Genomic DNA, 20969 nt, shown 5'->3' on the forward strand with positions numbered 1-20969 from the left:
CCACCTGTCCTAGCCATTAAAATTCAACTGTAGAGACACGGACAGTGAATTAGCATCAATTTCGTTCATTTTTACCATTGTTGATAGTGTATACAAGGAAAAGAAGATTTTTCCCAGAGGAACCTCCCATGCCCTTGCTTTAACCTGACAGAAGACTGGCATTCTATGATGCTCACCTGAATTCCAATCAACTCACCCATTTACCCTGAAAGCCAACAATACATGCAGGTACACCCTGGCTCTGGGTCTGTAAATGGACATTAACAATGGGGAAATAACACAAGAAACAACAAATTAACCAGCACTGTGACCTACACCTCTGACACTTCAGCCTTAGTTCCAGGTATTACCACATCTCCCACATATCAAAATCAGCCGGTATAGGGGTCCTCTGCTGTCCCGGGGCCTGTCCAAGCTTTGGCAATGAACATCCAAGCCCTCAGAACAACAAATAAAGCATAGGAATTATCTAAAAATAGAACCCAGAGTCCAACTCTAACTTGCTCCACTGCTGGTCGGGGAGAAGCCTGGAGCAGGAGTCACACCAACCATGGCCATCAAAAGCACAGCACCAGTGTGCCTGGCTCCATGCCAGCTCACCCAAGCGTCCTGGAATTGACAGACAAGTCTAGAGTGATGGAGCAAGTAAGTGAGGCCGGGAAAACATACCGTGACTCCATCACCCTCCCACCCCCACACAAGCACAGACCGCTGGACTCCTTACCCGAGCAATCAGCTCCCCAACCATGCCCGTCCAGGTGCCGTTGGCCTCAGGCACGCCGTAGACACCATCCCCGACGAGGCGGATCTTGTAGTTGAAGCGGAGGATCTCAGCCAACTCCTTGAGCATGTCCACACAGAAGCCCTCGTAGCGGTCATTGCCTTCCATCTCCTGGTGGTTCCCCTTCAGCATTAAGTACGGGTTTTCCTGCAGCAAAACTGGGCAGCTGTCATTCTCATCTTAGGCCTGGCGTTGCAGCCATGTGGGATGGGAAGGGCAGGGCACAGGAGGTCAGGGACTCGACGGTACAGGAGGAGGGATGTAGCGTTGTAGCCATGTGGGATGGGGAGGGCTGGGCACAGGAGGTCAGGGACTCGACGGTACAGGAGGAGGGATGTAGCGTTGTGGCCATGTGGGATGGGGAGGGAGGACTGGGCACAGGAGGAGGGATGTAGCTTGGTAACAGGCTGCCTTCCAGGTGGTGGTTAGTTGCCCTCTCCCCACTCCCCAAGGTGTTCCTTCAAGGGTATTCTCTTTTCAGGAATGCACAGAAGGCCAAGGTGAAACCCCTTTACACTACCGGAAGCCATCATCTGGCCTCTCCCTCCCCTCTCATTTTGCGTTTTCTTCACAGACCTATGGCTGAGGAATACAAACATACTTCTTAGTGGGCTAAGTAAGAATATAGACATGGCAAATGGGTTTAAAAATATGATGCACACATAGGAGTATTATTTAGCCATAAAGCAGAATGAATTCATGTCATTTGTGGGGAAAAAAAAAGCTGGAACTTGAGGTTATCATGTTAAGAAATAACTCCAATTCAGAAAGAAATGGATCATATGTTTTGTTGCTGTTGTTTTGACAAAACTGAAAAATAATAAATAAAAAGAAATCTAAAATTCGACCAGGGCAGCCAGGAAAAGTGAGCACAGAGGAGGTGGAAGGGAGCGGACTTGATCAAACATGATGTATGCATGCATGGATATAAAAGAGTCTAACACATTAGTATAGACAACCAATCTACATTAATAAGTATAACAAACACTCCCAAGTATCTAAAACTTAGCAAAATAAAGTCATAACAAGGTATGTATTATTCTAAAAGAAAAACCAAGCATCCTGCATATGCCTCTAGCACTCAGGAGGCAGAGCCAGTCAGATCTCCGTGAGGCCAAGGTCCACCTGTCTACACAGTGAGACCACGTTTAAAAGTTTAAAAAGACCACGCACATAAACAAACAACTGTACGCAAGGCAGGCCACTCTGGTGAGATGTCTAGAGAAAGTGACACAGAGAAGGGAGACCCACACTGGGCTCTTGATAGACAGATGTGGAAACACTGGTAGACAAAAATGTGGAGACTGAGCCATTATGGGCTAGGGAAAGGCATGTTCAGACACAATTCCACCCGAGAAGGGGTGTGGACCATTGGGCGTCTCCAATGTACTTGGCACATGGGTTGTGCTGGAAGGGGTAAGAAGAGAGCTAGAGAGATGAACGAGGCTAAATGTGGGTCTGGATGCTGGGATGAGGCTATTGTATGTCAGATGAGACGTCATGGAGGAGCATCTTGGGTTTTGGAGACATAAGACTGAGCAAAGAATAAATGTGCTGACAAGGAACATTCAGGGCAGAGACAGGTTCTCTCTTGATGTGTGACAGGATCCTGAGCACATGTGGCTCAGGCTAGACTGGAGAGAGAGGGAAGAATGTAGAGTCATAGGAAAGTCAGCACGATGCCTGGATGTGTGTCTGGTACAGAGGGCAGGGGTCCTAAGATCCTTGGTATCGGGATAGATGATTGATGATGATGCCACATTGACCATGGATGGCTGGGCAGGAAAGATGATGATGTCACACTGGTCATGGATGGCTGAGCAGGAAAGATGATGATGTCACACTGGTCATGGATGGCTGGGCAGAAAGGAAGACCTAGGGCATACTGGGTTTGAGATGGTGGCAGTCTATGGGCAGTGGGGGGGGGGAACCAATGGAGATTAAACATGCTGGTAAGGGCAAGGCAAGGCAAGGCAAGGCAGGGGCTTGAAGGCATGGAGAAATGGGGCACCATGGGGAAAAACTGATTCAGGATTGGCTAAGCATTATGGAGGACCACATCCTCAAGGGAACCTAATCTTAGACTAGAAAGAGTAGCCATGTGGCATAATAACACCAGCAACCAAAGGCAGAAAATGAGGAATGCAGGGTCTGAAAGTCCAGGGGAAGGAGCCTGAAGAAGAATAATATGGCCCTTCCCACCCAGAGACAGAGCAGGGCTATGAGATACTGCTGGGTCATGGTCACAAGACTTTTCCAAGCAGGCATGGAAGGTTTGTGGGGCTATTAGAATTGGAGCATACATATTTAGAGGAGTGTATGGACCAACTGGAGAAGCTGGGGGGTGAACGCACCAGGGTAGCCTCACAAGGGGCCTCTCTTCCTCAAAGTCACACCTCCCCTCCAAGCTGCAGTTCTTCTCCACAATGAACAGGGTGGGAGGGTCCCCAAGAGTGTGCCATCTGTAATTCCCTGTTGGATGACAGTTAGGTAGTCTGATGATGGCCTCCTTTTAAGATGGGAAGGGACAGAGTGCATGCGATGACAGACAAGTGAGAAGGAATTCCTGCAATTGGAGGAGGCAGATGGAGAGGCAATGGGAGGTTGGAGAAGGCAGAATAAGGGTGGGAGTGGGGTGGGTTCACCTGTGGACCCAGATTCCAGGAGTCAGTGGGTGGAGACAGAGCTGGGAAGAGGTCTGGGAAATGGTGCAGGCACAGATACAGAGAAGAGGCAAACCGGTTCCAGCCAGTGCCAGCCTGAGTTGTGCCAGAGGCAGAGGCAGGTAGGAATAAAGGCTCAATGTGTGTGCTGCATGTGGGTCTTTGTAGAACTGCACAGGGGTCGGGCATGACAGGGAGCACACAAGATGCACACAGGGATTATGGGGGCCCCCACCCAAGAAACAGCTGAGCATCCATCACAGCAGGAGGATGTGCCTCGATGCTGAACTGCTGTGCTCATCCAGAGGGAGCTTCTACACAGATAGATGGAGGGCCAGGCAGACCAGAGACCCTGGGATGGGGAGAGCAGCTTTGAGCATCATGAAGAGGGAATGTCACAACAGCAGCAGGTTATGTGTTAGGGTGTGAACTCTGGGTTGAAGGTGGTGTGTGGCTTGACTTGTGATCAAGTCTTGGCAATGAGACAAGCGAGTCTCCTTGCCTACCACATAGGCTGTCCTCAGCTCAGGGGCCTCTCCACGCCCCACTCATCTCCATTCCTTCTTCTGTCAAATCTAACGCATCTTGACCTTGGAGTCGCATTGCTTCTGACACCAATGCACTTCTTAGAATTAGCCCCATGCTCAGCTGCCTGTGAAAACCACTATATGCTTCCTCCCCACACTCGATGAGCAGGCTGTGAGGCTGTGCAGCTCCCAGGTGTGGTATGAGTGGGGCCTGAGGTCTTCCCTTCCCCTCATTATCACCCTCCCCCCGTATATGCTGATTAAAAGAGTGAGAAGGGCCTTCGGCCTCCTGGACAGCAGGTGGCTGGGGGTTTCCACTCTAGCACCAGAGTACTTTTTAATTCTCCTAAGGAATGTCATAAAAGTCTCCTTTTCTTGGACTCCACTCTCAAGTTCTTTTGAAACCCACTGTCATGCTCAAAGTAAATGTTCACAAGGCTGGTCTTGGAGGGAAGAGAGATGGTGGACAGCCAAAGTATCAGCAGTCCTGGGGCTCATTGGCACTCTGGAAAATGAGGGGGGCTGAATGCTGGCATGTCGTCAGCAGGAGTGCTGGGAGAAACTGGGGTGACAATACAGCTGTGTGTTAACTGGGGACCCAGCACAGAAAATATGTTCTGAAGATGGAGCTGGGGCTAATCCCAAGTGTCCCTGGCAGGAGTGAGACAAGGTGGATATGTCCCAAATTTAAGGGCTAAATCGCTCAGGATCACCATTCACAGGGGGAGCTTGTGAATGGTCACATAGGGCTTGAATTAGGACCTTTGCTCCTAGTAAGAGTTTCTGGTTTGGATAGGCCACCTCAGCCCCATCTGCGCAGGAAACAAACCGATGCTGACTTTGGTTTCCTTTGAACTAGCCTCACACAGGAGTATCCTGCCAGTACCCGGCCTCTCAAGAACTACTATGTTGATATGGACACACATATACAGGCACACACACATACACATACACACAGATACACACACACATACACAGGCACACACATGCACATACACAAGCATACACACACATACACAGGTACACACACACAGAGGCACACATGTACACAGTCACACACATACACAGACACACACACACATAGGCACACACATACACTGGCATACACAGACACAGGCACACACAGACACAGACACAGGCACACGTGCACGCGCGCGCGCGCACACACACACACACACACACACACACACACACACACACACACCAGAGCAATTTTCCCCATCTGAGAACATATTCTTCTGGCTTTGGTACAACAGAAGCCTCTAGCACAGTCAGATTCTACATGTGGTGAGGGCAAGACACACAGCCTAGCAGGTTCTCTGTCTCCTGTCCCAACTTTTCTTAGCTTTGAAAGAATTTCTCAAAATTCCTTCCTGGAATTCTATTCAGAGGTATTCCCACACTCAGACTCTAATGATTAAGTTCCTAATTGTGTCAGGTACCCCGATATCTGAGTACTCCCATTCATGGAGGGGATACAGGGAGTCAAATAACTATGAGAAAATGTGTTTGGTCAGAGGGGTATGGAAAGAGCCAGGGACAGAAAAGTCAGGCGTCAACCAAGAGGAGACTCCAGAGAGAAGATGACCTTTGAGCTGAGGAAAGGCATCCAGAGGGGAGGGAAGAGCATACCATCATGGGGAGCAGTGAGGAATCCTGGGCCCCAAGGCTGCATGGAGAGGTAGTTGGTTATTCCTGTGTGTGAAGGGTCTAGAGCCCAAACCAAGGGACCAAGGGATGTCAGGAAGGCTAGGACAGGACTATTCTGAGTGCAGTCGGGAGACAAGCATAGTGAGAGGGAAGGGAGCCTGGGAGGACTCCCTGGGCGACAAGGGACAAAGAGGCATTTGAGGAGACAGAACTCTGGACCAGGGCATGGGAGATGAGGCTAATGGGAGGGGAGAGACTGAAGAGTAGAAAAGACATCTGGAAGGAGGGCCCCGCCACCGTCACACCCTGCGCTGTATCCCTCCACTAACACAGCTTAGTCAGGTCGTCCCCAGTTCTCAGCTGGATAGGGAACAGCACCTCCCTCTCATCTTCCTGGCATTCTAAGGGGCCCAGGTGAGCAGAGTAGGAGCTAGGAGCCTGGATCTGCTTTGCCTCCCTTCACTCCTGCTGTTTCCAGGCAACAGTGGGTAGTCCCTCCCCTTTGTCTCAGACTCCACCTCCTTAAGGAGCCACGCCTGACCATCTGGGAACTGACCCCGCCCCATTGCTCCCAGCCTCCCTTCTAACCCACACAGGGTTTGACCAGAGGTTAAGCAGCCCTAACTCAAATGCCACACCTGAGCTACTTTAGAATCGGAAACATTGTGAATGCTGTCAGGACGCTACCAGGTGTTTCAGGGTCTAGAATTTCTCATTAGGGATGTTCGACTAGCAATGTCTATGAAAATATTCCCAAACCTGAAAATCACATGAAATTGAAATATTTTGGGTCTGAAGCACTTCAAACAAGGGAGACTCAGTCTTTGTTGATGTTGTATTATTGCCTCACATTCCATACTGAAATGGGAGCTCCTGACAGGGATTTTTGTGTTTGGTTTCATTGATGTTTCCTGAGTACCTTGAAGAGTGCCAAGCATATAGAAGTGCCCAATAAATACTTCTTGGATGAATAAACGAAAACATTCAGTGGCCCATCTCCAAATGAAGAGAAGAATGAGTAGCCTAGGATACAAGATCCTAAGCACTGTGGGTGCATGATTCTGGATTATGCTCTCGCTTTCCCAACCACTGCCCATTTTCAGGGAAGCCCGTGCTTTCCAGCATTTCCTAAGCATTAACGGTGCTGGCCTTCCTTCTCTCTTCCCGTCCTCTGTAACTGTTTCCTGTCTTTCAGAGTTCATCACAAATGTTGCTGTTTCAGGCTTTGCTGCTCTCCCCCTGGCTCTTTCCTCCACACCTCAGGGCTCTAACTCCCCACCTCTCTCTTAGCTTTTAGCCCACTCTGTTTATAATAGATCAGCAATCCCAACCCAGGCTTCCTAGGCCTCTGAGGTTCCTGAAGGCCATAATGGAGGCTCTTTAATTTTATCCAAAAAGCCCAAGAGAAATAGGCATGTTTGCAGACCTTGTACGTCTGTCTAGTAGAGGCTAGACTGTGCAGCTAGCCTATAAATCGCCTCTGCTCTGGGCTGAAAGAATATCAGTGTGACTATGCTAGCTCTCTCTCCCTGGTGAGATGTGGTGTGGGGTGGGGAAATACCCTTTGATTAGTTAAAATTAGAGTGAGGAGGAACAAAGTAATTATTGCTTAACATTTAGTTGGCTTAATTGACAGATCTTTCGAAACATGAGGTCTTCAAGGCTAGGGGTGATGGCAACACCTTGGCCATGGGTAGTCGACTTAGCCTGTCTGCTCACTGATAACTTCTTTGAAGATACAGACCAATCTGTACTCATCTTTGGTTTTTATGAGTGAGCACAGTGCCAGACACACGTCAGGGGGCAGGGTTGGGAGGTAGACTTGTAATTACTGAATAGAAATGAATCAAGTAGAGAAGCAGATGGTCTCTTGACTCAGGGGTTCATTGAGAACTCTCTTGTCACCATCTGGAAGTGAAGGAAAAGGCCATAGCAACCCACAGACATTAAGATGTCCACTGGAGGGTGTAACAGGGGAGGGGCTGATTCTGTACCCAGCAGATAGCAAGCAAAGCTGGGAAAGGGGGCATCATCTCAGACTGGATCCAGCTAGTTCCGCCTGTGTCAGAAGGTCCCATCTCTAGGGTTTCTACACAGCTTTCCTAGCCACCCAGATCCCCCCCAAGAGGCATCCACACACTGTGGACGCTCTCCCCCCGCCCCAGCTGCTCAGCAGATCATCAGATATCATTTCCATACGAAACGCAACTGAAGTGCAATTACACCGACATAAATTGGCCTCTGTGCTGTGATTAGCATTCCCATCTTCTGTTCCCTGGGAAGCCCGAGAGCAAGAGCCTGGGGAGGAGGCACCCTCGGGAGCTGCAGCTGGAGGCCTGAGAAACCCCGCTTACCAGGATGGTGGTGACGACCAGGGTGGTGTTGAAAAGACTGTCGGAGATGTTGGAGGCGTAGAGGTGGCTGTCCATGCTGAGGCCCTCTGCCACGTGCCACTGGCCGATCTGAGGAGACCAAGGGGAGAGGATGGGAAGACTTGGGAAAGGGACAGAGTGGGCTGCAGGTGGCCGGACTTGAGAGCAGCAGAGGACAGGGCTCTGCTGTGGGTTAATCCCAGGAGGGAAGGATGGGAGGGTGTGGAGGAGCGATAGGCTAGACCAGAACTGGAGCACATGATACAGACTTGAGGGTCTTGAGGGAAGGAGGATGTCAGAGTGAGGAAAGGAAGAATCAAAAACTTGGAAGAGGTGAGAGGGGATGGAGAAATGCATTAGGACTGTAGCATGGCACAGAGAAGCTCTGTCAGTGGAAGGGGAAGGGAAACGGGGAATTATGTTATTTTCAAGTGGGGCAGAGACACGAGGCTCTTTGGCTTTGGCCTGCCTTCCGTAAACCCAGTTATCTAGGGAAGAATAAGAATGGCGGCGTGTATACTTGTTCACTTAAAAATCAGCTAAGAGAGCATGGTGGCTCATGTCTGCACTTGCAAGGGCAAGGCAGAAGGATTGCTGTAAGTTTGAAGTTAACCTGGGCTACCTGGTGAGTCCGAGGACAGCCGGGGCTACATAGTGAGACCCTATCTTAACAAACAAACAAACAAAAATGTAATTGGGAGGATAGATACAAGATAAGAAGGAACTGGAAAGCACTGGGCCTCTAATGAATGATGGCCGAAAGCTCAGAATGTAGCTCAGTGGTAGAGTTATTGCCTTGGCATAAAAGATGCCCTGGTTTCAATCCTTGGCACCGGAAAGCCCAAATGAAGTCATATTTCTAAAGGAGCAGAAATCTACATGCTTACTGAATGACTAAACATATGGCCGAGTGAACAAGTCAGAAGGGGAAAGAGTCAAGTCCCAATCTCCTTAATCCACTACCTTGCTGTGAGGCTCCATCCGCGCCCTTGGCTTTTCCAGCTAGAAATGGGAATGGGAATGTTCCTCTCCCTTCCATAACCCACTCATCTTGTAGAACCAGTTTGACACTACGGACCCCACTCTAACCAGGAGTATCAAACTCACTGTGCAATCTCAGTGCTGTTTCTGAGCCCCCTAAGCATGCTTCCTTCTGTGTCCAGTGGAAATCATGGCAGAAACTTCTGGTGGTCATGGTGGTAAGGATGGATTTAACCTGGCGCCCCATAAATGTTATTTTTCCCTTCTACTTCTCTACTGTGTTTTTAAATTGCCTTCGTTTTATTTTTATCTTATTATGTTTTAAATAAAATATTTGCACAGAGGGCTGGAGAAATGGCCCTATTGCTAAAGTATTTGCTGGGCATGCATGAGGCTCTGAGTCTGCATCCCCAGCATCCATGTTAAAGTATAGAAAGCCAGGCACAGTGGTGTGCACCTTTTACCATAGCCCTAGGAAGGCTGAGGTTGGAGAATCTCAGAGACTTGCTGGCCCGTCAGTCAAGACAAATTGGAAAGTTCCAGGTTCAGTGAGAATCCCTGTATCAAAAACTAAGGTGAAGAGAGCTACCACCCTGAGGGGACGGACACCTGGCCTCCATGTGTGCACATACCCACACATACCGGTGAACACACACACACACACACACACACATACACACACACACAAATATACACATGCAAACACTACATACATATATGCACAAATAAGATATATCCTCTTAATCAAGTTTGGCTGGCTTCAAACTTGTGGTAACCTCCCTGCCTTGACATTGCAAGTGCTGGCATGAACCATCATGGTCTCTTAACCAATTTTTGAGTACACAACATATTACTGTGGACTATTCCATCATCCTGATAATCTCTAGGGGGTCCAATGGAACACTGTTTATAACAGACCTTATATTACATAACATCTATAAATAATGCATACATATACAATACGCATATGTTTGATCCTGATATAATTTTGCTGGCTAGACCCCAGACAAGTCACTTCTGTTGCCGAGTAACTGGCTTGGCACCCATGAAAGACAGTGGATGTTTGCCTGCATACCCAGAGATGCATGTAGCCACCTCTCCTAGGCACCAGCAGCAGCTTCCCGGGAAAACTCCCAGGAGCCCTGTAGTGGTCCTGTTGCTCTGTCCCTGAAGCTAGGTTTTCGGATGCCCCAACAACAAGGAAGACTTAGCTCTCCCTTGGCCTCATCCTTACCCCATGGAACAAAAGGGCTCAGAGTCACAATGAAGAGATGCCAGCAACTTGCCTCTATGCTTTGGAGATGATGGAGCATGCAGAGGGCAGGTCCAACCAGGACCTCCTTAGACCACCAGCTGGGATCTCTGCTGGGCCTCCAGGACCATGCATAAACCCATGGGTCATGACAGGTGAGCCTTACTGGTGGCAAAGAATAGATAAGCAAAAGCTCCCCTCCATACCTCTGGAAGGATACCAACAGAAAGGAGAAACAGCTTTATCCACCTCTGAAATAGCACAACAGTTCTGTGTACACTGTGCTTTGTTTTATATACAATAAGAGATCCTACCCAGCTTGTCTGAGAACCCACAGCCGCCAGCTGAGAGGTCTGACTCCTAAACCCTGCGCTTCTAAACCCTGTGCTTCTAAACCCTGCGCTTCTAAACCCTAGATGAATCTCCCCCCGAAGCCTGCAGAGCTCTGCTTCCTGAACACTTTGGGTACATTTTCACCTCCTGGTGTGTCTCCCCCAAATAACCTTTTGTATGCTCAGACCTCAGCGCCTTGCTCCTGGCCATGGAAGCAGAGAAAGCCACTATCTCCTATCAGCACTTTGCTCTTGCTGGCCAAGCACAGGCAGAACACTGATGAGCTCCCCCATGGCTTCTAGAACTCCTATTGCCTCTCAAAGGGACCTGCCGGTGACATCATTGCCTGGTGTTCCCCCTCCCTCTTCTCTCTACAGGGACAAGGCTGAAGGTTGGAAGTTATGCTGTGAGATTTCCAAACGGAGGGGGGTGGGTAATAATTACAGGACACCTGTTGTGTCTCAGACACTCTTCTATCACTTGGAATTCTCCCATCATACTTTGGAGGCATCATGGTGTTTCTATTTATTAATGAAGAAACATGCTCAGATGGGTTTAATGGCTCATCTCCTAGGGCCACAGCTGGTAGCTGCGGCACAGGTTCGAATCTAGAGCCAGACCCTAAATCTTTGATCTTTCCCAACTTTGTTGATGCCTTTTAGAGTGAGGACATTACTATGTTTTTGTTGTTTTAATCTGAGCAAACCAGACTATCCAGGAAGTGGACTCAAGAGCCCTCAGCAACACAGTATGAACTTTGGGAGCATAACTTTCTTCTCTCTGGTCCTGACACTCCATAAATCCAGTAGGAATCTCACCTCCCAGAAGCTGTTTTCTTGTCTTCAAAATGTGTAGAATTCACTCCCGGTGATCCTCTAGGCCAGGATGAACTCTACTTGAGCAGGAGGAACATAAAACCAAGTGTGCTGGATACCAGCATTTGAATGTTTGGGACAAGACTAAATTTCTTAGCATTCTACTGTCCCCCTGGGCTTACACTTCACACCAGCAAGGCCACCTACTCAAAGCAGCCCCAGCTCCTCAGACTCACTCAAGCAATAAGCTAGGCTCCCACAAAAGCCATGGATAGAAAGGATTTTTCCATAGCCATATCTGACAGCCTCAGCAATGCACCCTCCAAGTCTTCACCTCTGGGGACCAGGCAAACAGACTAATTAGCCCCTGAGATCCAGTCGAGAAATGAGGCTCCCACCCACTCCCATATTAGCCTCAAGAAATTAATAGACAGATCAGCTCCAACAAAGTAGCTTGGCAGCTATTAGCTGGAACAATCTAATTGCAGAAAGACAGTGGGAAGGGGAGAGATAGTGGAGCCAGGTGCCCTGGGATACAGGCTAATTGCCCCACCTACTGGGCACCATCCATGCCACACATGTGCGGAGGTGGCAGAAGATGTCACTCTCTCATCACAATAAGTAACTTACACGAGGTCATGCCATTCATAAGCATAGAAACCAGGTTAAAAGAGAGTCCCCCAACGCTGGGGCCATGGCCTGGATGGTGCAGATGGTGTTATGCTCAAGGGCCAGAAGGTAGCTGAAGTCCAGCATCAGCTCTGCATGCTCAGCTGTGCAGGCTGGACCACATCAGTCCAGGTGATAAAATACTTTAGCTGCAGCCAGATCTGCTTGCTCCACCTCACTGGCACCTGCCCCCCAAGCCTTCTGCAGACACAGCTGGTGTTCTCACATGCCCAGAGCAAACCACATGATCAGCTCACTTCAGCTCACACCTCTTGTTTGTCCCACTTGCTCTGCTTTTCTACCATTTTAGAGGTCCTGGGGTAGCAGAGAAGGGTAGGAGAGAAAGCGTTCATCTAGCCCTTATTTTATCTTATCTTAACTCAGGGATGAAGACCCCCCCATCACCTGGATTGATGTGGTCCAGACTGCACAGCTGAGCATGCAGAGCTGATGCTGGACTTCAGCCACCTTCTGGCCCTTGAGCATAGCACCATCTGCACCATCTAGGCCATGGCCCCAGCGTTGGGGGACTCTCTTTTAACCTGGTTTCTATGCTTATGAATGGCATGACCTCGTGTAAGTTACTTATCCCTTGGAGTCTATTTTGCCATCTGTAAGATGGGGATTAAAATAGCACTTGCTGCCTCAAAGGGATTTTAAGATTAGTTCAGTACTGTGTTAGTCAGTACCCATTAGAGTGTCCTTGTTGGGGGCAGGAGGCAGAGTCTCTTCTGTGTTCTCCAAAGAGTGCCACACTGGGATCTTAGCTTATCAGACAGATTAGCCCTGTGCCACCAACTTCAGTTTTCAGACAGCAGCACCACCTTGAGAGACTTAGTCAGAAGTCAAGGGATAGGACCAACAGTCTGGGCCGTAGCGGTAGTGCAAACTCTTCTGGCACTTGGCTGGATTATTGCAGAACATAAAGAACAGCCGCGTGACAATCAGGACCCAGGGAATGACTAGGGTACAGACATTCACAGTGATGAGGGCACACCCGTGCCAGTGAGGCGGTGTTTCAAGATTAGCTTTCTTGGAAAAAGAGACCTCAGTTCCTAGCCTCTGCCAATTTCTGTGGTGTAAACATTCTCAGCTAGTGTCATGTTTCATACAGAGCACAGAGCCAGGAAGACATGGCAATGGGCTGGAGCAAGCTGGTTTTACCATGCAACAGACGCCAACTCTGCCACCAGGTGCCAGGCTGGGCACTCAGGTGCATAGTAGTCTCAGCTCACTCTATCAGAAAACAAATTCAAGCCCTGGTAAGTCAATGTATCCAAGTCACAGAATGGATAAGTAGAAAATTAGGATGCTAAATAAGACCCAGATAATGCTTGATAGTGACCACAGCTGTGAAAACAAATGTCTAGCCTGGTATGTGACACACATCTGTAATCCCAGTACTCAGTTGGCTGAAGCAGGAGAATCACTAAGAGCTCAAGGGCTATCCTGGAATACATAGTAAGTTCAAGGCTAGCCTGGGCTATGTAGTGAGACCGCCATTTCAAATTTAAAATAGATAAACGAATAAAAATGTGTAGTCTTTCTAAATACTGATTCCAAGGCTATTGAAAGAAACATTTTTTGATGGAGATGCTTAGTCAAACATGAAAATGTAGGCAACTATAACTAACATGGGGTAGAATTACCCATGCATAGGAAGTATTACTTACCCTTAAAGCCCCTAGGGATACAGGTCAATATAAATTAATAATTTTCTTGTTCCTTTAGGTATTGAATTTTGCAGGTCTCAATTATGCATTCAAAGGTATTACTTCCTCCCTAAGGGAGCTACGGTTCTTCTGTTGTCTTCTGAGTGGGTTTTACCTGACGTGAGGCATTGTCATTAGGAAGCTGGTTAGACACCATGCTGTCCGTCTACAGCTGCCCCAGGATTACTGCAGTGTGCTGGCCACTTGCTTCATTTCTTCACCATTTGTAAAGGGATCTATTAAACGATCCAAGTGTATGTTTCTTTCTTGTAGTGAGCTGTTGCTTCTCGTTTCTGGCAGGACAGCTGATTCTGAGGCCTGTCCTCCAGGAGCTGAACTACACTTAACACCTCGGATGGGCTCCGTGACTTGACTAGGAGCTCTCCACAGCCCTTTGAGAAGCCATGACTGTAGTTGAATGCACATCAGGTACTGGGATTTGGCCTTCCATGTGGCCCTCAGTCATCATGAGCAAGCTGGTCACTACAGGAAGTAGTTGTCCAGGGGCCTGACCACTGGCATCTGCTGGAGCTTCCTGTCCTTGCTCTGTCATCATCCCAAGGGCCTTGCTTAGTGCCTCACTTCTCAGAACTGACAGAATGTCCCTTGAAGTCAAGAGACTTGATTGTGCTGTCACCTAGTGCTGTGACCACAGGAGTCTGTGAGCCTCCACACTCCTGATGAGCCTTTTGAGGACTGGAAGACACTCTGGGCTTCTCTGATCTGGTCCTTACAAGGCAGCTGCCAGCCATGTCCCCATAATTGACACCTAGAATCACAGCAGCCTCTGCTTAGAAACCCTACGTTCTTTCGCATTTTGGTTTAAAGACAGAGACAAGAAGCCAAACCGCAACCTGTCAGACCTACAAGGCCCCATCTGCCTGCTCCCTAGGATTTCCTCCAGACACTCCCTGTCAGGGTCTTTGCATGTGCCATTCCTTGTCTAGAATTCCCCCTGCCACATGACCTCCTGATTCCAATTCTCTTTTAGCTAGGTCAGGGGATGGCAAACCATGGCTTATAATTTGGCCCATGGTCTGTTTCTGCAAATAAAGATTTATTGGCACACAGCTTGGCCCATTCACTTAGCTGTAGTCTGTGAGAGCTTTCATTCACAAGGGCAGAGTTGCAGCATAATGCTAAGGCACCTGCAAAGACTGAGCATTCACCATCTAGATGTCACAGAAAATGTTTGCTCACCCTCATCTACTTTCTACCTGTTTCCTTTAGACCTCTTCTTGAAGACCGACCACTTCTTCCAGGAAGCGTGTCTTCTCTTCCATTATCCCTCTCAACGTCTGTCCAGGGGACACTTCTGACTGCCTGTCTGTCTTACTATGCCATCAGCCTCATGGGAGCAAAGGTAGCAGCTTGGTTAGCCTGCCCTCATATCCCTAGGGTTTGACTCAATGCCTCACGTCTCATAGATGCTCAATTAAATATAACTGAACAAATGCACCAGAAACTTTATCTTATTTAATCCTCAACAAATCTACAAGGGGTAAAACCATTTTATATTCGTTTTAAAGATTTTTAAAGCCCTGAATACCAGCAAGGTTGGGTAATTAAAGACTCCACAGTCACACTCGGATAAGCACCACAGTGGAGATTCAAACACTTTCTCAATCACCAGAGCACAGGCTCCTAACCACTGTGTTATCTGGCTAGAGAGCGGGGCAAGACCGTAACCATGGGAACAGGCTTAGCACAGTGCCTGGCCTGCTGGCAGAGCCCGCATAAACTTCACCATGTCCCCATCCCCACCCCCACCCCCACCCCGACTCCCATCCAGTGGTTTCCTTTTCAGTTGTCAAATAGGAGCCCTCGGGACCTTTTCTGGAGTGACAGAGACTTGCAAAATGATCAGCCCTGTGACTAGCATCCCTTGCTCCTGCTGGGAACCCTGAGGACCCTGTAGCTCTCTTCTGCCTGTGATGCTCAGGGGTGTCTTTTGGCCACTTTGTTCTTTCTTAAGTAACTAAAAAGGGATAGGTTTTTAAACCCCCAGGGACTTGCTCACATCATTGCCCACATCCGAGGATGTGCACACAACACTCTAACACTTAATAGTTTATGCACATTTAGACAGCTGCTCTTTGTACTCGGCACCATTGGGACCCAGCTTCTTCTATGGGGGCTGATGAAGCCCTAAGCCCCACTCCAAAGTCAGAGGCTTCAAATACGGATTGATCGTTGCTTGCTGGGCCCTGGCCCATGTGGTTTCCTATCATAAATTTTCCTGCTTCTGTGTAGCAGTCCTGTCATTATTCCCACCTGAGAAGTGCATGCTCATCAGTACTTTATAAGCAGTAAAAATGCTTGGGGTAGGTACAATCATATGAACTTTTTGTTGAATAAATCAACAAAACTGAGACTCAGAAATGTCAAGCAACTTGCCGGGTATCACACAGCTGATGGGGATTAAAGCGACATTGGAACTCAGATCCTATTTATAGCTCTTCTAATTGGCTTAGGATAGGTATAGGCTATATTAACCTTGAAGCCCGGGGCCTTCTCCCATGCCTCTCTGATCAATGTGCGCTTATTCATTGACTACAGTCTTGCATGGAGTTCACGGAAAGGACCCACATCCATGATGTGGGCACACGCCCAAGCTTTCTGCTCAGAAGTGTGGCCCTGGGGAACTGAAGAGACATCAGAGTGTCTACATTTTCTTTCCTTCTCTCCATCCATCAGCTGTATGGCATCCATCAGTCTCTGAACTTGGCACACTCAACTATGAAAACATATGACAGAGCCGAGACATATGTTATAGAAAGAACCCCAAGGGCCCGTGCCTTGTAGCCAGTGCTGTTGGAAAGTAGTAGAGATTTTAAGTCATGAAGCCAAATAGAAAGTCCAGCTCCCTCCTCACTCTCTTTCACTTTGTGACCATTGTCATGAATAGCTTTGCTCACCCTACATTCTCTGCTATAATGGACCAAAACAGGCCCCACGCAGCAATGATTGATGGCCAATCAACCACGGAGGAACCTTTCAAGACTGTGAGCCCAAATGGCCCTTCTCTCTTTAGAAGTTGATTGGTCCAGGTGTTAATGATAGGAACTGCAAGCTGGCTGGTATAATAGCTTGTGGTGTTCCTGGTAAGCAGCTGATGGTGTTTAGTGAGCCATAAGCCATGGGGAGGTAGACAGCATAGGACTGTATCTGTAGTGGGACAGGTCAGAAGTGAGCAGACATCAGGATGTTTGGTTTGAGGTTCTACCTCACTGGTCATTTACTATGTGGCCTGGGGAAGTTGTTTTTGCTACCTAAGATAAGCCTAATCTCCCTGCCCACTTATGGGAGAGGTGATCACAGGTATGACAAAGTCAAGGCCAATCAAATGCAAGTTCTTCATAGTCTAGTTCTTTCCTTTCTAAGGTCACCCAATGTTTTGAGCCATAATCATTCTGAGTTCTAACTTTGTAATTCTCATTATGAAGGATGCTTATGATAAAATAGGCCCATCTATGAGTGCCTGGAGCTTCTCCATGGAATGGAGAAGTGGCACTCAGATGTGAGACACCGAGATAGGAGATCCCAGGGATGACCTGAGATGGGTTAGAGTTCCACAGCCTTGATGGTACAGCTATGCAACTTGACAGAGATCAGCTTAAGGGGCCATGGATATGAGTTCTCATCCACAGAATCCATGTAAAAAAATCCCAGTGTGGTGGTCCATGCTTGTAATAGGGCAGCACCGGGGAATCAGAGGCATGCAGATCTTTAGGGTTTGCTGTTTAGGCAGCCTAATCAGTAACTGATCCCGAAGTCTCAGTGAGAAACCCTGTCTCATACCCCAAGGACAACAGTACCTGAAGAATACCTGAGATTGACCTCTGGCTGCCCCCCCACATGTATGTACACCCCACCCAACACACACATACACATACACACACACACACACACACACACACACACACACACACACACACACACACACAAAATACCAGCTCAAACTACTAGTAATATCAGCCTCCATGATGGGCACCTGGTATATGGGAATAATGTTCATTAGCTTAAAGTCATCTTATAAGACACAAGAGCAGTTTGGGGTCATGAGAAAACATCAGACTGAGGGCTAGGGTGACCTGGGGAACAAATGGAGTTGCTGAAGTCGACCAACGGCTTTATTTGCTCAGCCACAGAGTACACCCAGCTTCTCACTGGAGTGCAGAATGCTGCCAATATTCCAAGGCAGCAGCAGTGCCCGATGAAAGAAAGAGACCAAAAAACCAGTGCTGGGAGAGCTAGGAAGATCCACGACAATGCACCCCGCCAGGACTTACTTCCACCTTCCACTCACTTTGTCTAGTACACGGTCCTATTAAATGGTGGCTGCCATCCATTTGCGAGTTATGAGATCAATGGAGTGGGCCAACACCTGCATTTAAAAAGTGAGATCTCTTGTAGAATGGAGAAGGGTGCAGTCCATGAGCAGGGGTAATGAGCACTGCATAAGTTTGAGTTATGCATATGTGGGTATGCATACATTCTGAATTGCATCATACATGCAAATTATGTGCAGAATATGCAAATGCACACCATCAGGGATTTGCATGGCTTCCCTGTCCACTACTCTTTCATCAGCACCTAGCATTCTGTGGACAATAAGTGATGTTTAGTAAGCATACTGTTGACACCCATGAACTCCTAGTATTGGTTACTCACTGTAACTAAAGGTTAAACTATTAGAAAATTTTGTCAATTAGTACTTTTGGGCATTCCTTCCATGCCAAAGCTCTAGACTGAACACTTTATTATCTCATTTAATCTCTCCAACAACACTTCAGGGAGAGTCTGCTTCCATCCTCATTTCACAGAAATAGTTTTAAGAAAACTAGGATTTGAGAAGATTCAAGCTCAGGCAGGACCAGCACGATAGCATGCTGTCCCGGGATATTATAATCTCCCAGGCTGTGGGTATATAGGTCAACATTTGGCAAATATTTGAATTGTTAGTTTACACAGCAGTATTGGCCATAAGCGCTCCTACTGGAGAGCCCACATCTCTTCCTTTCCCTGCTTTTGATTCTGACTTAATGTATGTAGAAAAGAGTTTCTAAACAAAGTGAGACCAGGCTATTGTTGAGAAGTTAAGCAGCCGAAGTTTTGGCTGCTTGAGCTGGCTTTGCTGCTAACCCCCTCCTTTGAGCTTGGATCCCTAAAGCTGCATGTCTGTCACTCTCTTAGAAAGGGCTGCCCATCCCTGACTGGACCACAGGTTCCCCACTCCTTCCCTAAGAATGCTCATCATACTTGGAATCACACAAACCGTATGCCATCATCTATGTCCCGTCCATTTTCCCCACCAGACATTTCACTCCTTGAGAGACAAGAGCCCTGCCCCAATGCCTAATGTGGAATCAGCACTTACTAAATATGTGACTGTGTGGATCAGTTCTTCTTTCACAGCTTCAGCTCCCAGGCTGGTGCCTAGTTTACTGTGGGTGCTCAGTAAACTCTGTTGGGTTAAATCATCTAGGCAAGTCAGTGCATGTTAGTCTTCAGTGACCACACCTCAAAAGAATAATGTAGGCTAGCCTCTTCCAAAGAGTTACAAAGAATTACAAGGTGTGGTTTTTCCAAGCGCCTTGAAACTGAACCTGGGAGAGAGATGGTTCTAAGACAGGCCATGGGGACCACCGGAAGAGCAGCTGCTTAGGCACAAAGGTGAAGCAGGTGGCCATTGAACGTAAGTGGTGACAGAAAGAACCTTCCTGAGATGGAATGTGCTGTCCCTGCAGGTGGTGAGTTCTCTGACCTGAGGCATTTAGGTAATACTCTTCCTCATGAGGATGTGTTTGCAGTAATCCAAGAAGCCAGTTAGACCATTGGTCTACAAGGCTTTTATTATGCCATCCATCCCACACCAGGAGTGTAGAAAATTGGTTTTACCTCTGTATCAGGGCAGCCAGGAGGAAGGCAAGGCCTATGGGGGACTTGGACATGGTAAAGAAAGAAGAGAGCAGGACTATGGAGCAGTGATTGTAGAGAAAGGCCCTGCAAGAAGGAATACTCAGATATTCCCAGGGGCTCATTCCTGGTCTTTTCTCCTGGCTGAGTCTCTTACAGCTGATTCCCATTTTTTTTTTGTTCCTCTGATCTATATAAAGCTGGCACACACATTAATGTAGGGAATAGCAAACCTTTGCTCCCAGGTGCTGGGGATGTCTTTCTATATGCTGTGAATGTGTTGCTCTGATTGATTGATAAATAAAATGCTGATTGGCCAGTAGCCAGGCAGGAAGTATAGTATAGGTGGGACAAGCAGAGAGGAGGATTCTGGGAAGAGGAAGGCTGAGTCAGGAGTCGCCAGCCAGACACAGAGGCGGCAAGATGGCAGGGCAGAGCTGAGAAAAGGTACCAAACCATGTGGCTAAACATAAATAAGAATTATGGGTTAATTTAAGTGTAAGAGCTAGTCAATAATAAGCTTGAGCTAAAGGCCATACAGTTTGTAAATAATATAAGCCTCTATGTGTTTACTTGGGTCTGAGTGGCTGCGGGACTGGTGGGTGAGAGAGATTTGTCCTGACCACCAACAGGCTGCGACACAGGAAAACTTCAACTACACCCAGGACAAACACAGGGTTAGGTTCCTGTGGGCTTCTGATCAGAGCATTCCTATCAACCCATCAGTATTTAACCTTATTAATTTATGCACGTCTCTGCTTACCAATGCCTCATCTAATTCATATTGCTGATTCACTAACATGCACAGTCACGCCATAGGTCAGGCTCGTGGGGAGCTATGGAACATAGGTTGTCTCCATAGAGTAGAGCATGGCACAGTTTTTCTTGTGCATATGAACACGGGACAGCATGTCCACATTGCATTGTGGGAGTTAGTTTAAAGAGGAAAAACTACTAGGGGAAACGCACATGAGCACACACACGCACGCACACACACACACACACACACACACACACACACACACACACTATGGCACTCAATAGTCCGTGAAAAAGACACTCACTGACAATCTTAGCACTGAAACAAAGCAGAACATCACCAAGTTCAAGATAAGCTGGGAATGTGCACACAGAGTGAGTCAAATTTTTGCCTCTCCACTTGTCTGCAAAATTGTTGTGAGTATTGATTTGGGGTTTGCAAAAAGATTTCATCAAGCAATCAAACTTGCAAATACAGATCTTACAAATAATGAGAATCAATTAGACTTGTCTGTGCTGGGCTATTTGGCTTTTAG

General features: G+C 47.8%; 1 protein-coding gene across 2 annotated transcripts in view; it reads right to left on the reverse strand.

Moving 5' to 3' along the window:
* Nucleotides 1–20969, reverse strand: part of Grik4 (glutamate ionotropic receptor kainate type subunit 4) — a 317685-nt gene that overhangs the window by 69289 nt on the left and 227427 nt on the right. For both annotated transcript variants that reach the window (XM_059267676.1, XM_059267677.1), the window contains 2 exons: nt 7976–8083; nt 725–928 (listed from right to left, as the gene is read on the reverse strand). In XM_059267676.1, the coding sequence (XP_059123659.1) occupies nt 725–928; nt 7976–8083 (312 nt within the window). The remainder of the gene's footprint in view (nt 1–724; nt 929–7975; nt 8084–20969) is intronic.

This window comes from Peromyscus eremicus, chromosome 7 (genome assembly GCF_949786415.1).
Source record: "Peromyscus eremicus chromosome 7, PerEre_H2_v1, whole genome shotgun sequence".
NCBI lineage: Eukaryota > Metazoa > Chordata > Mammalia > Rodentia > Cricetidae > Peromyscus > Peromyscus eremicus.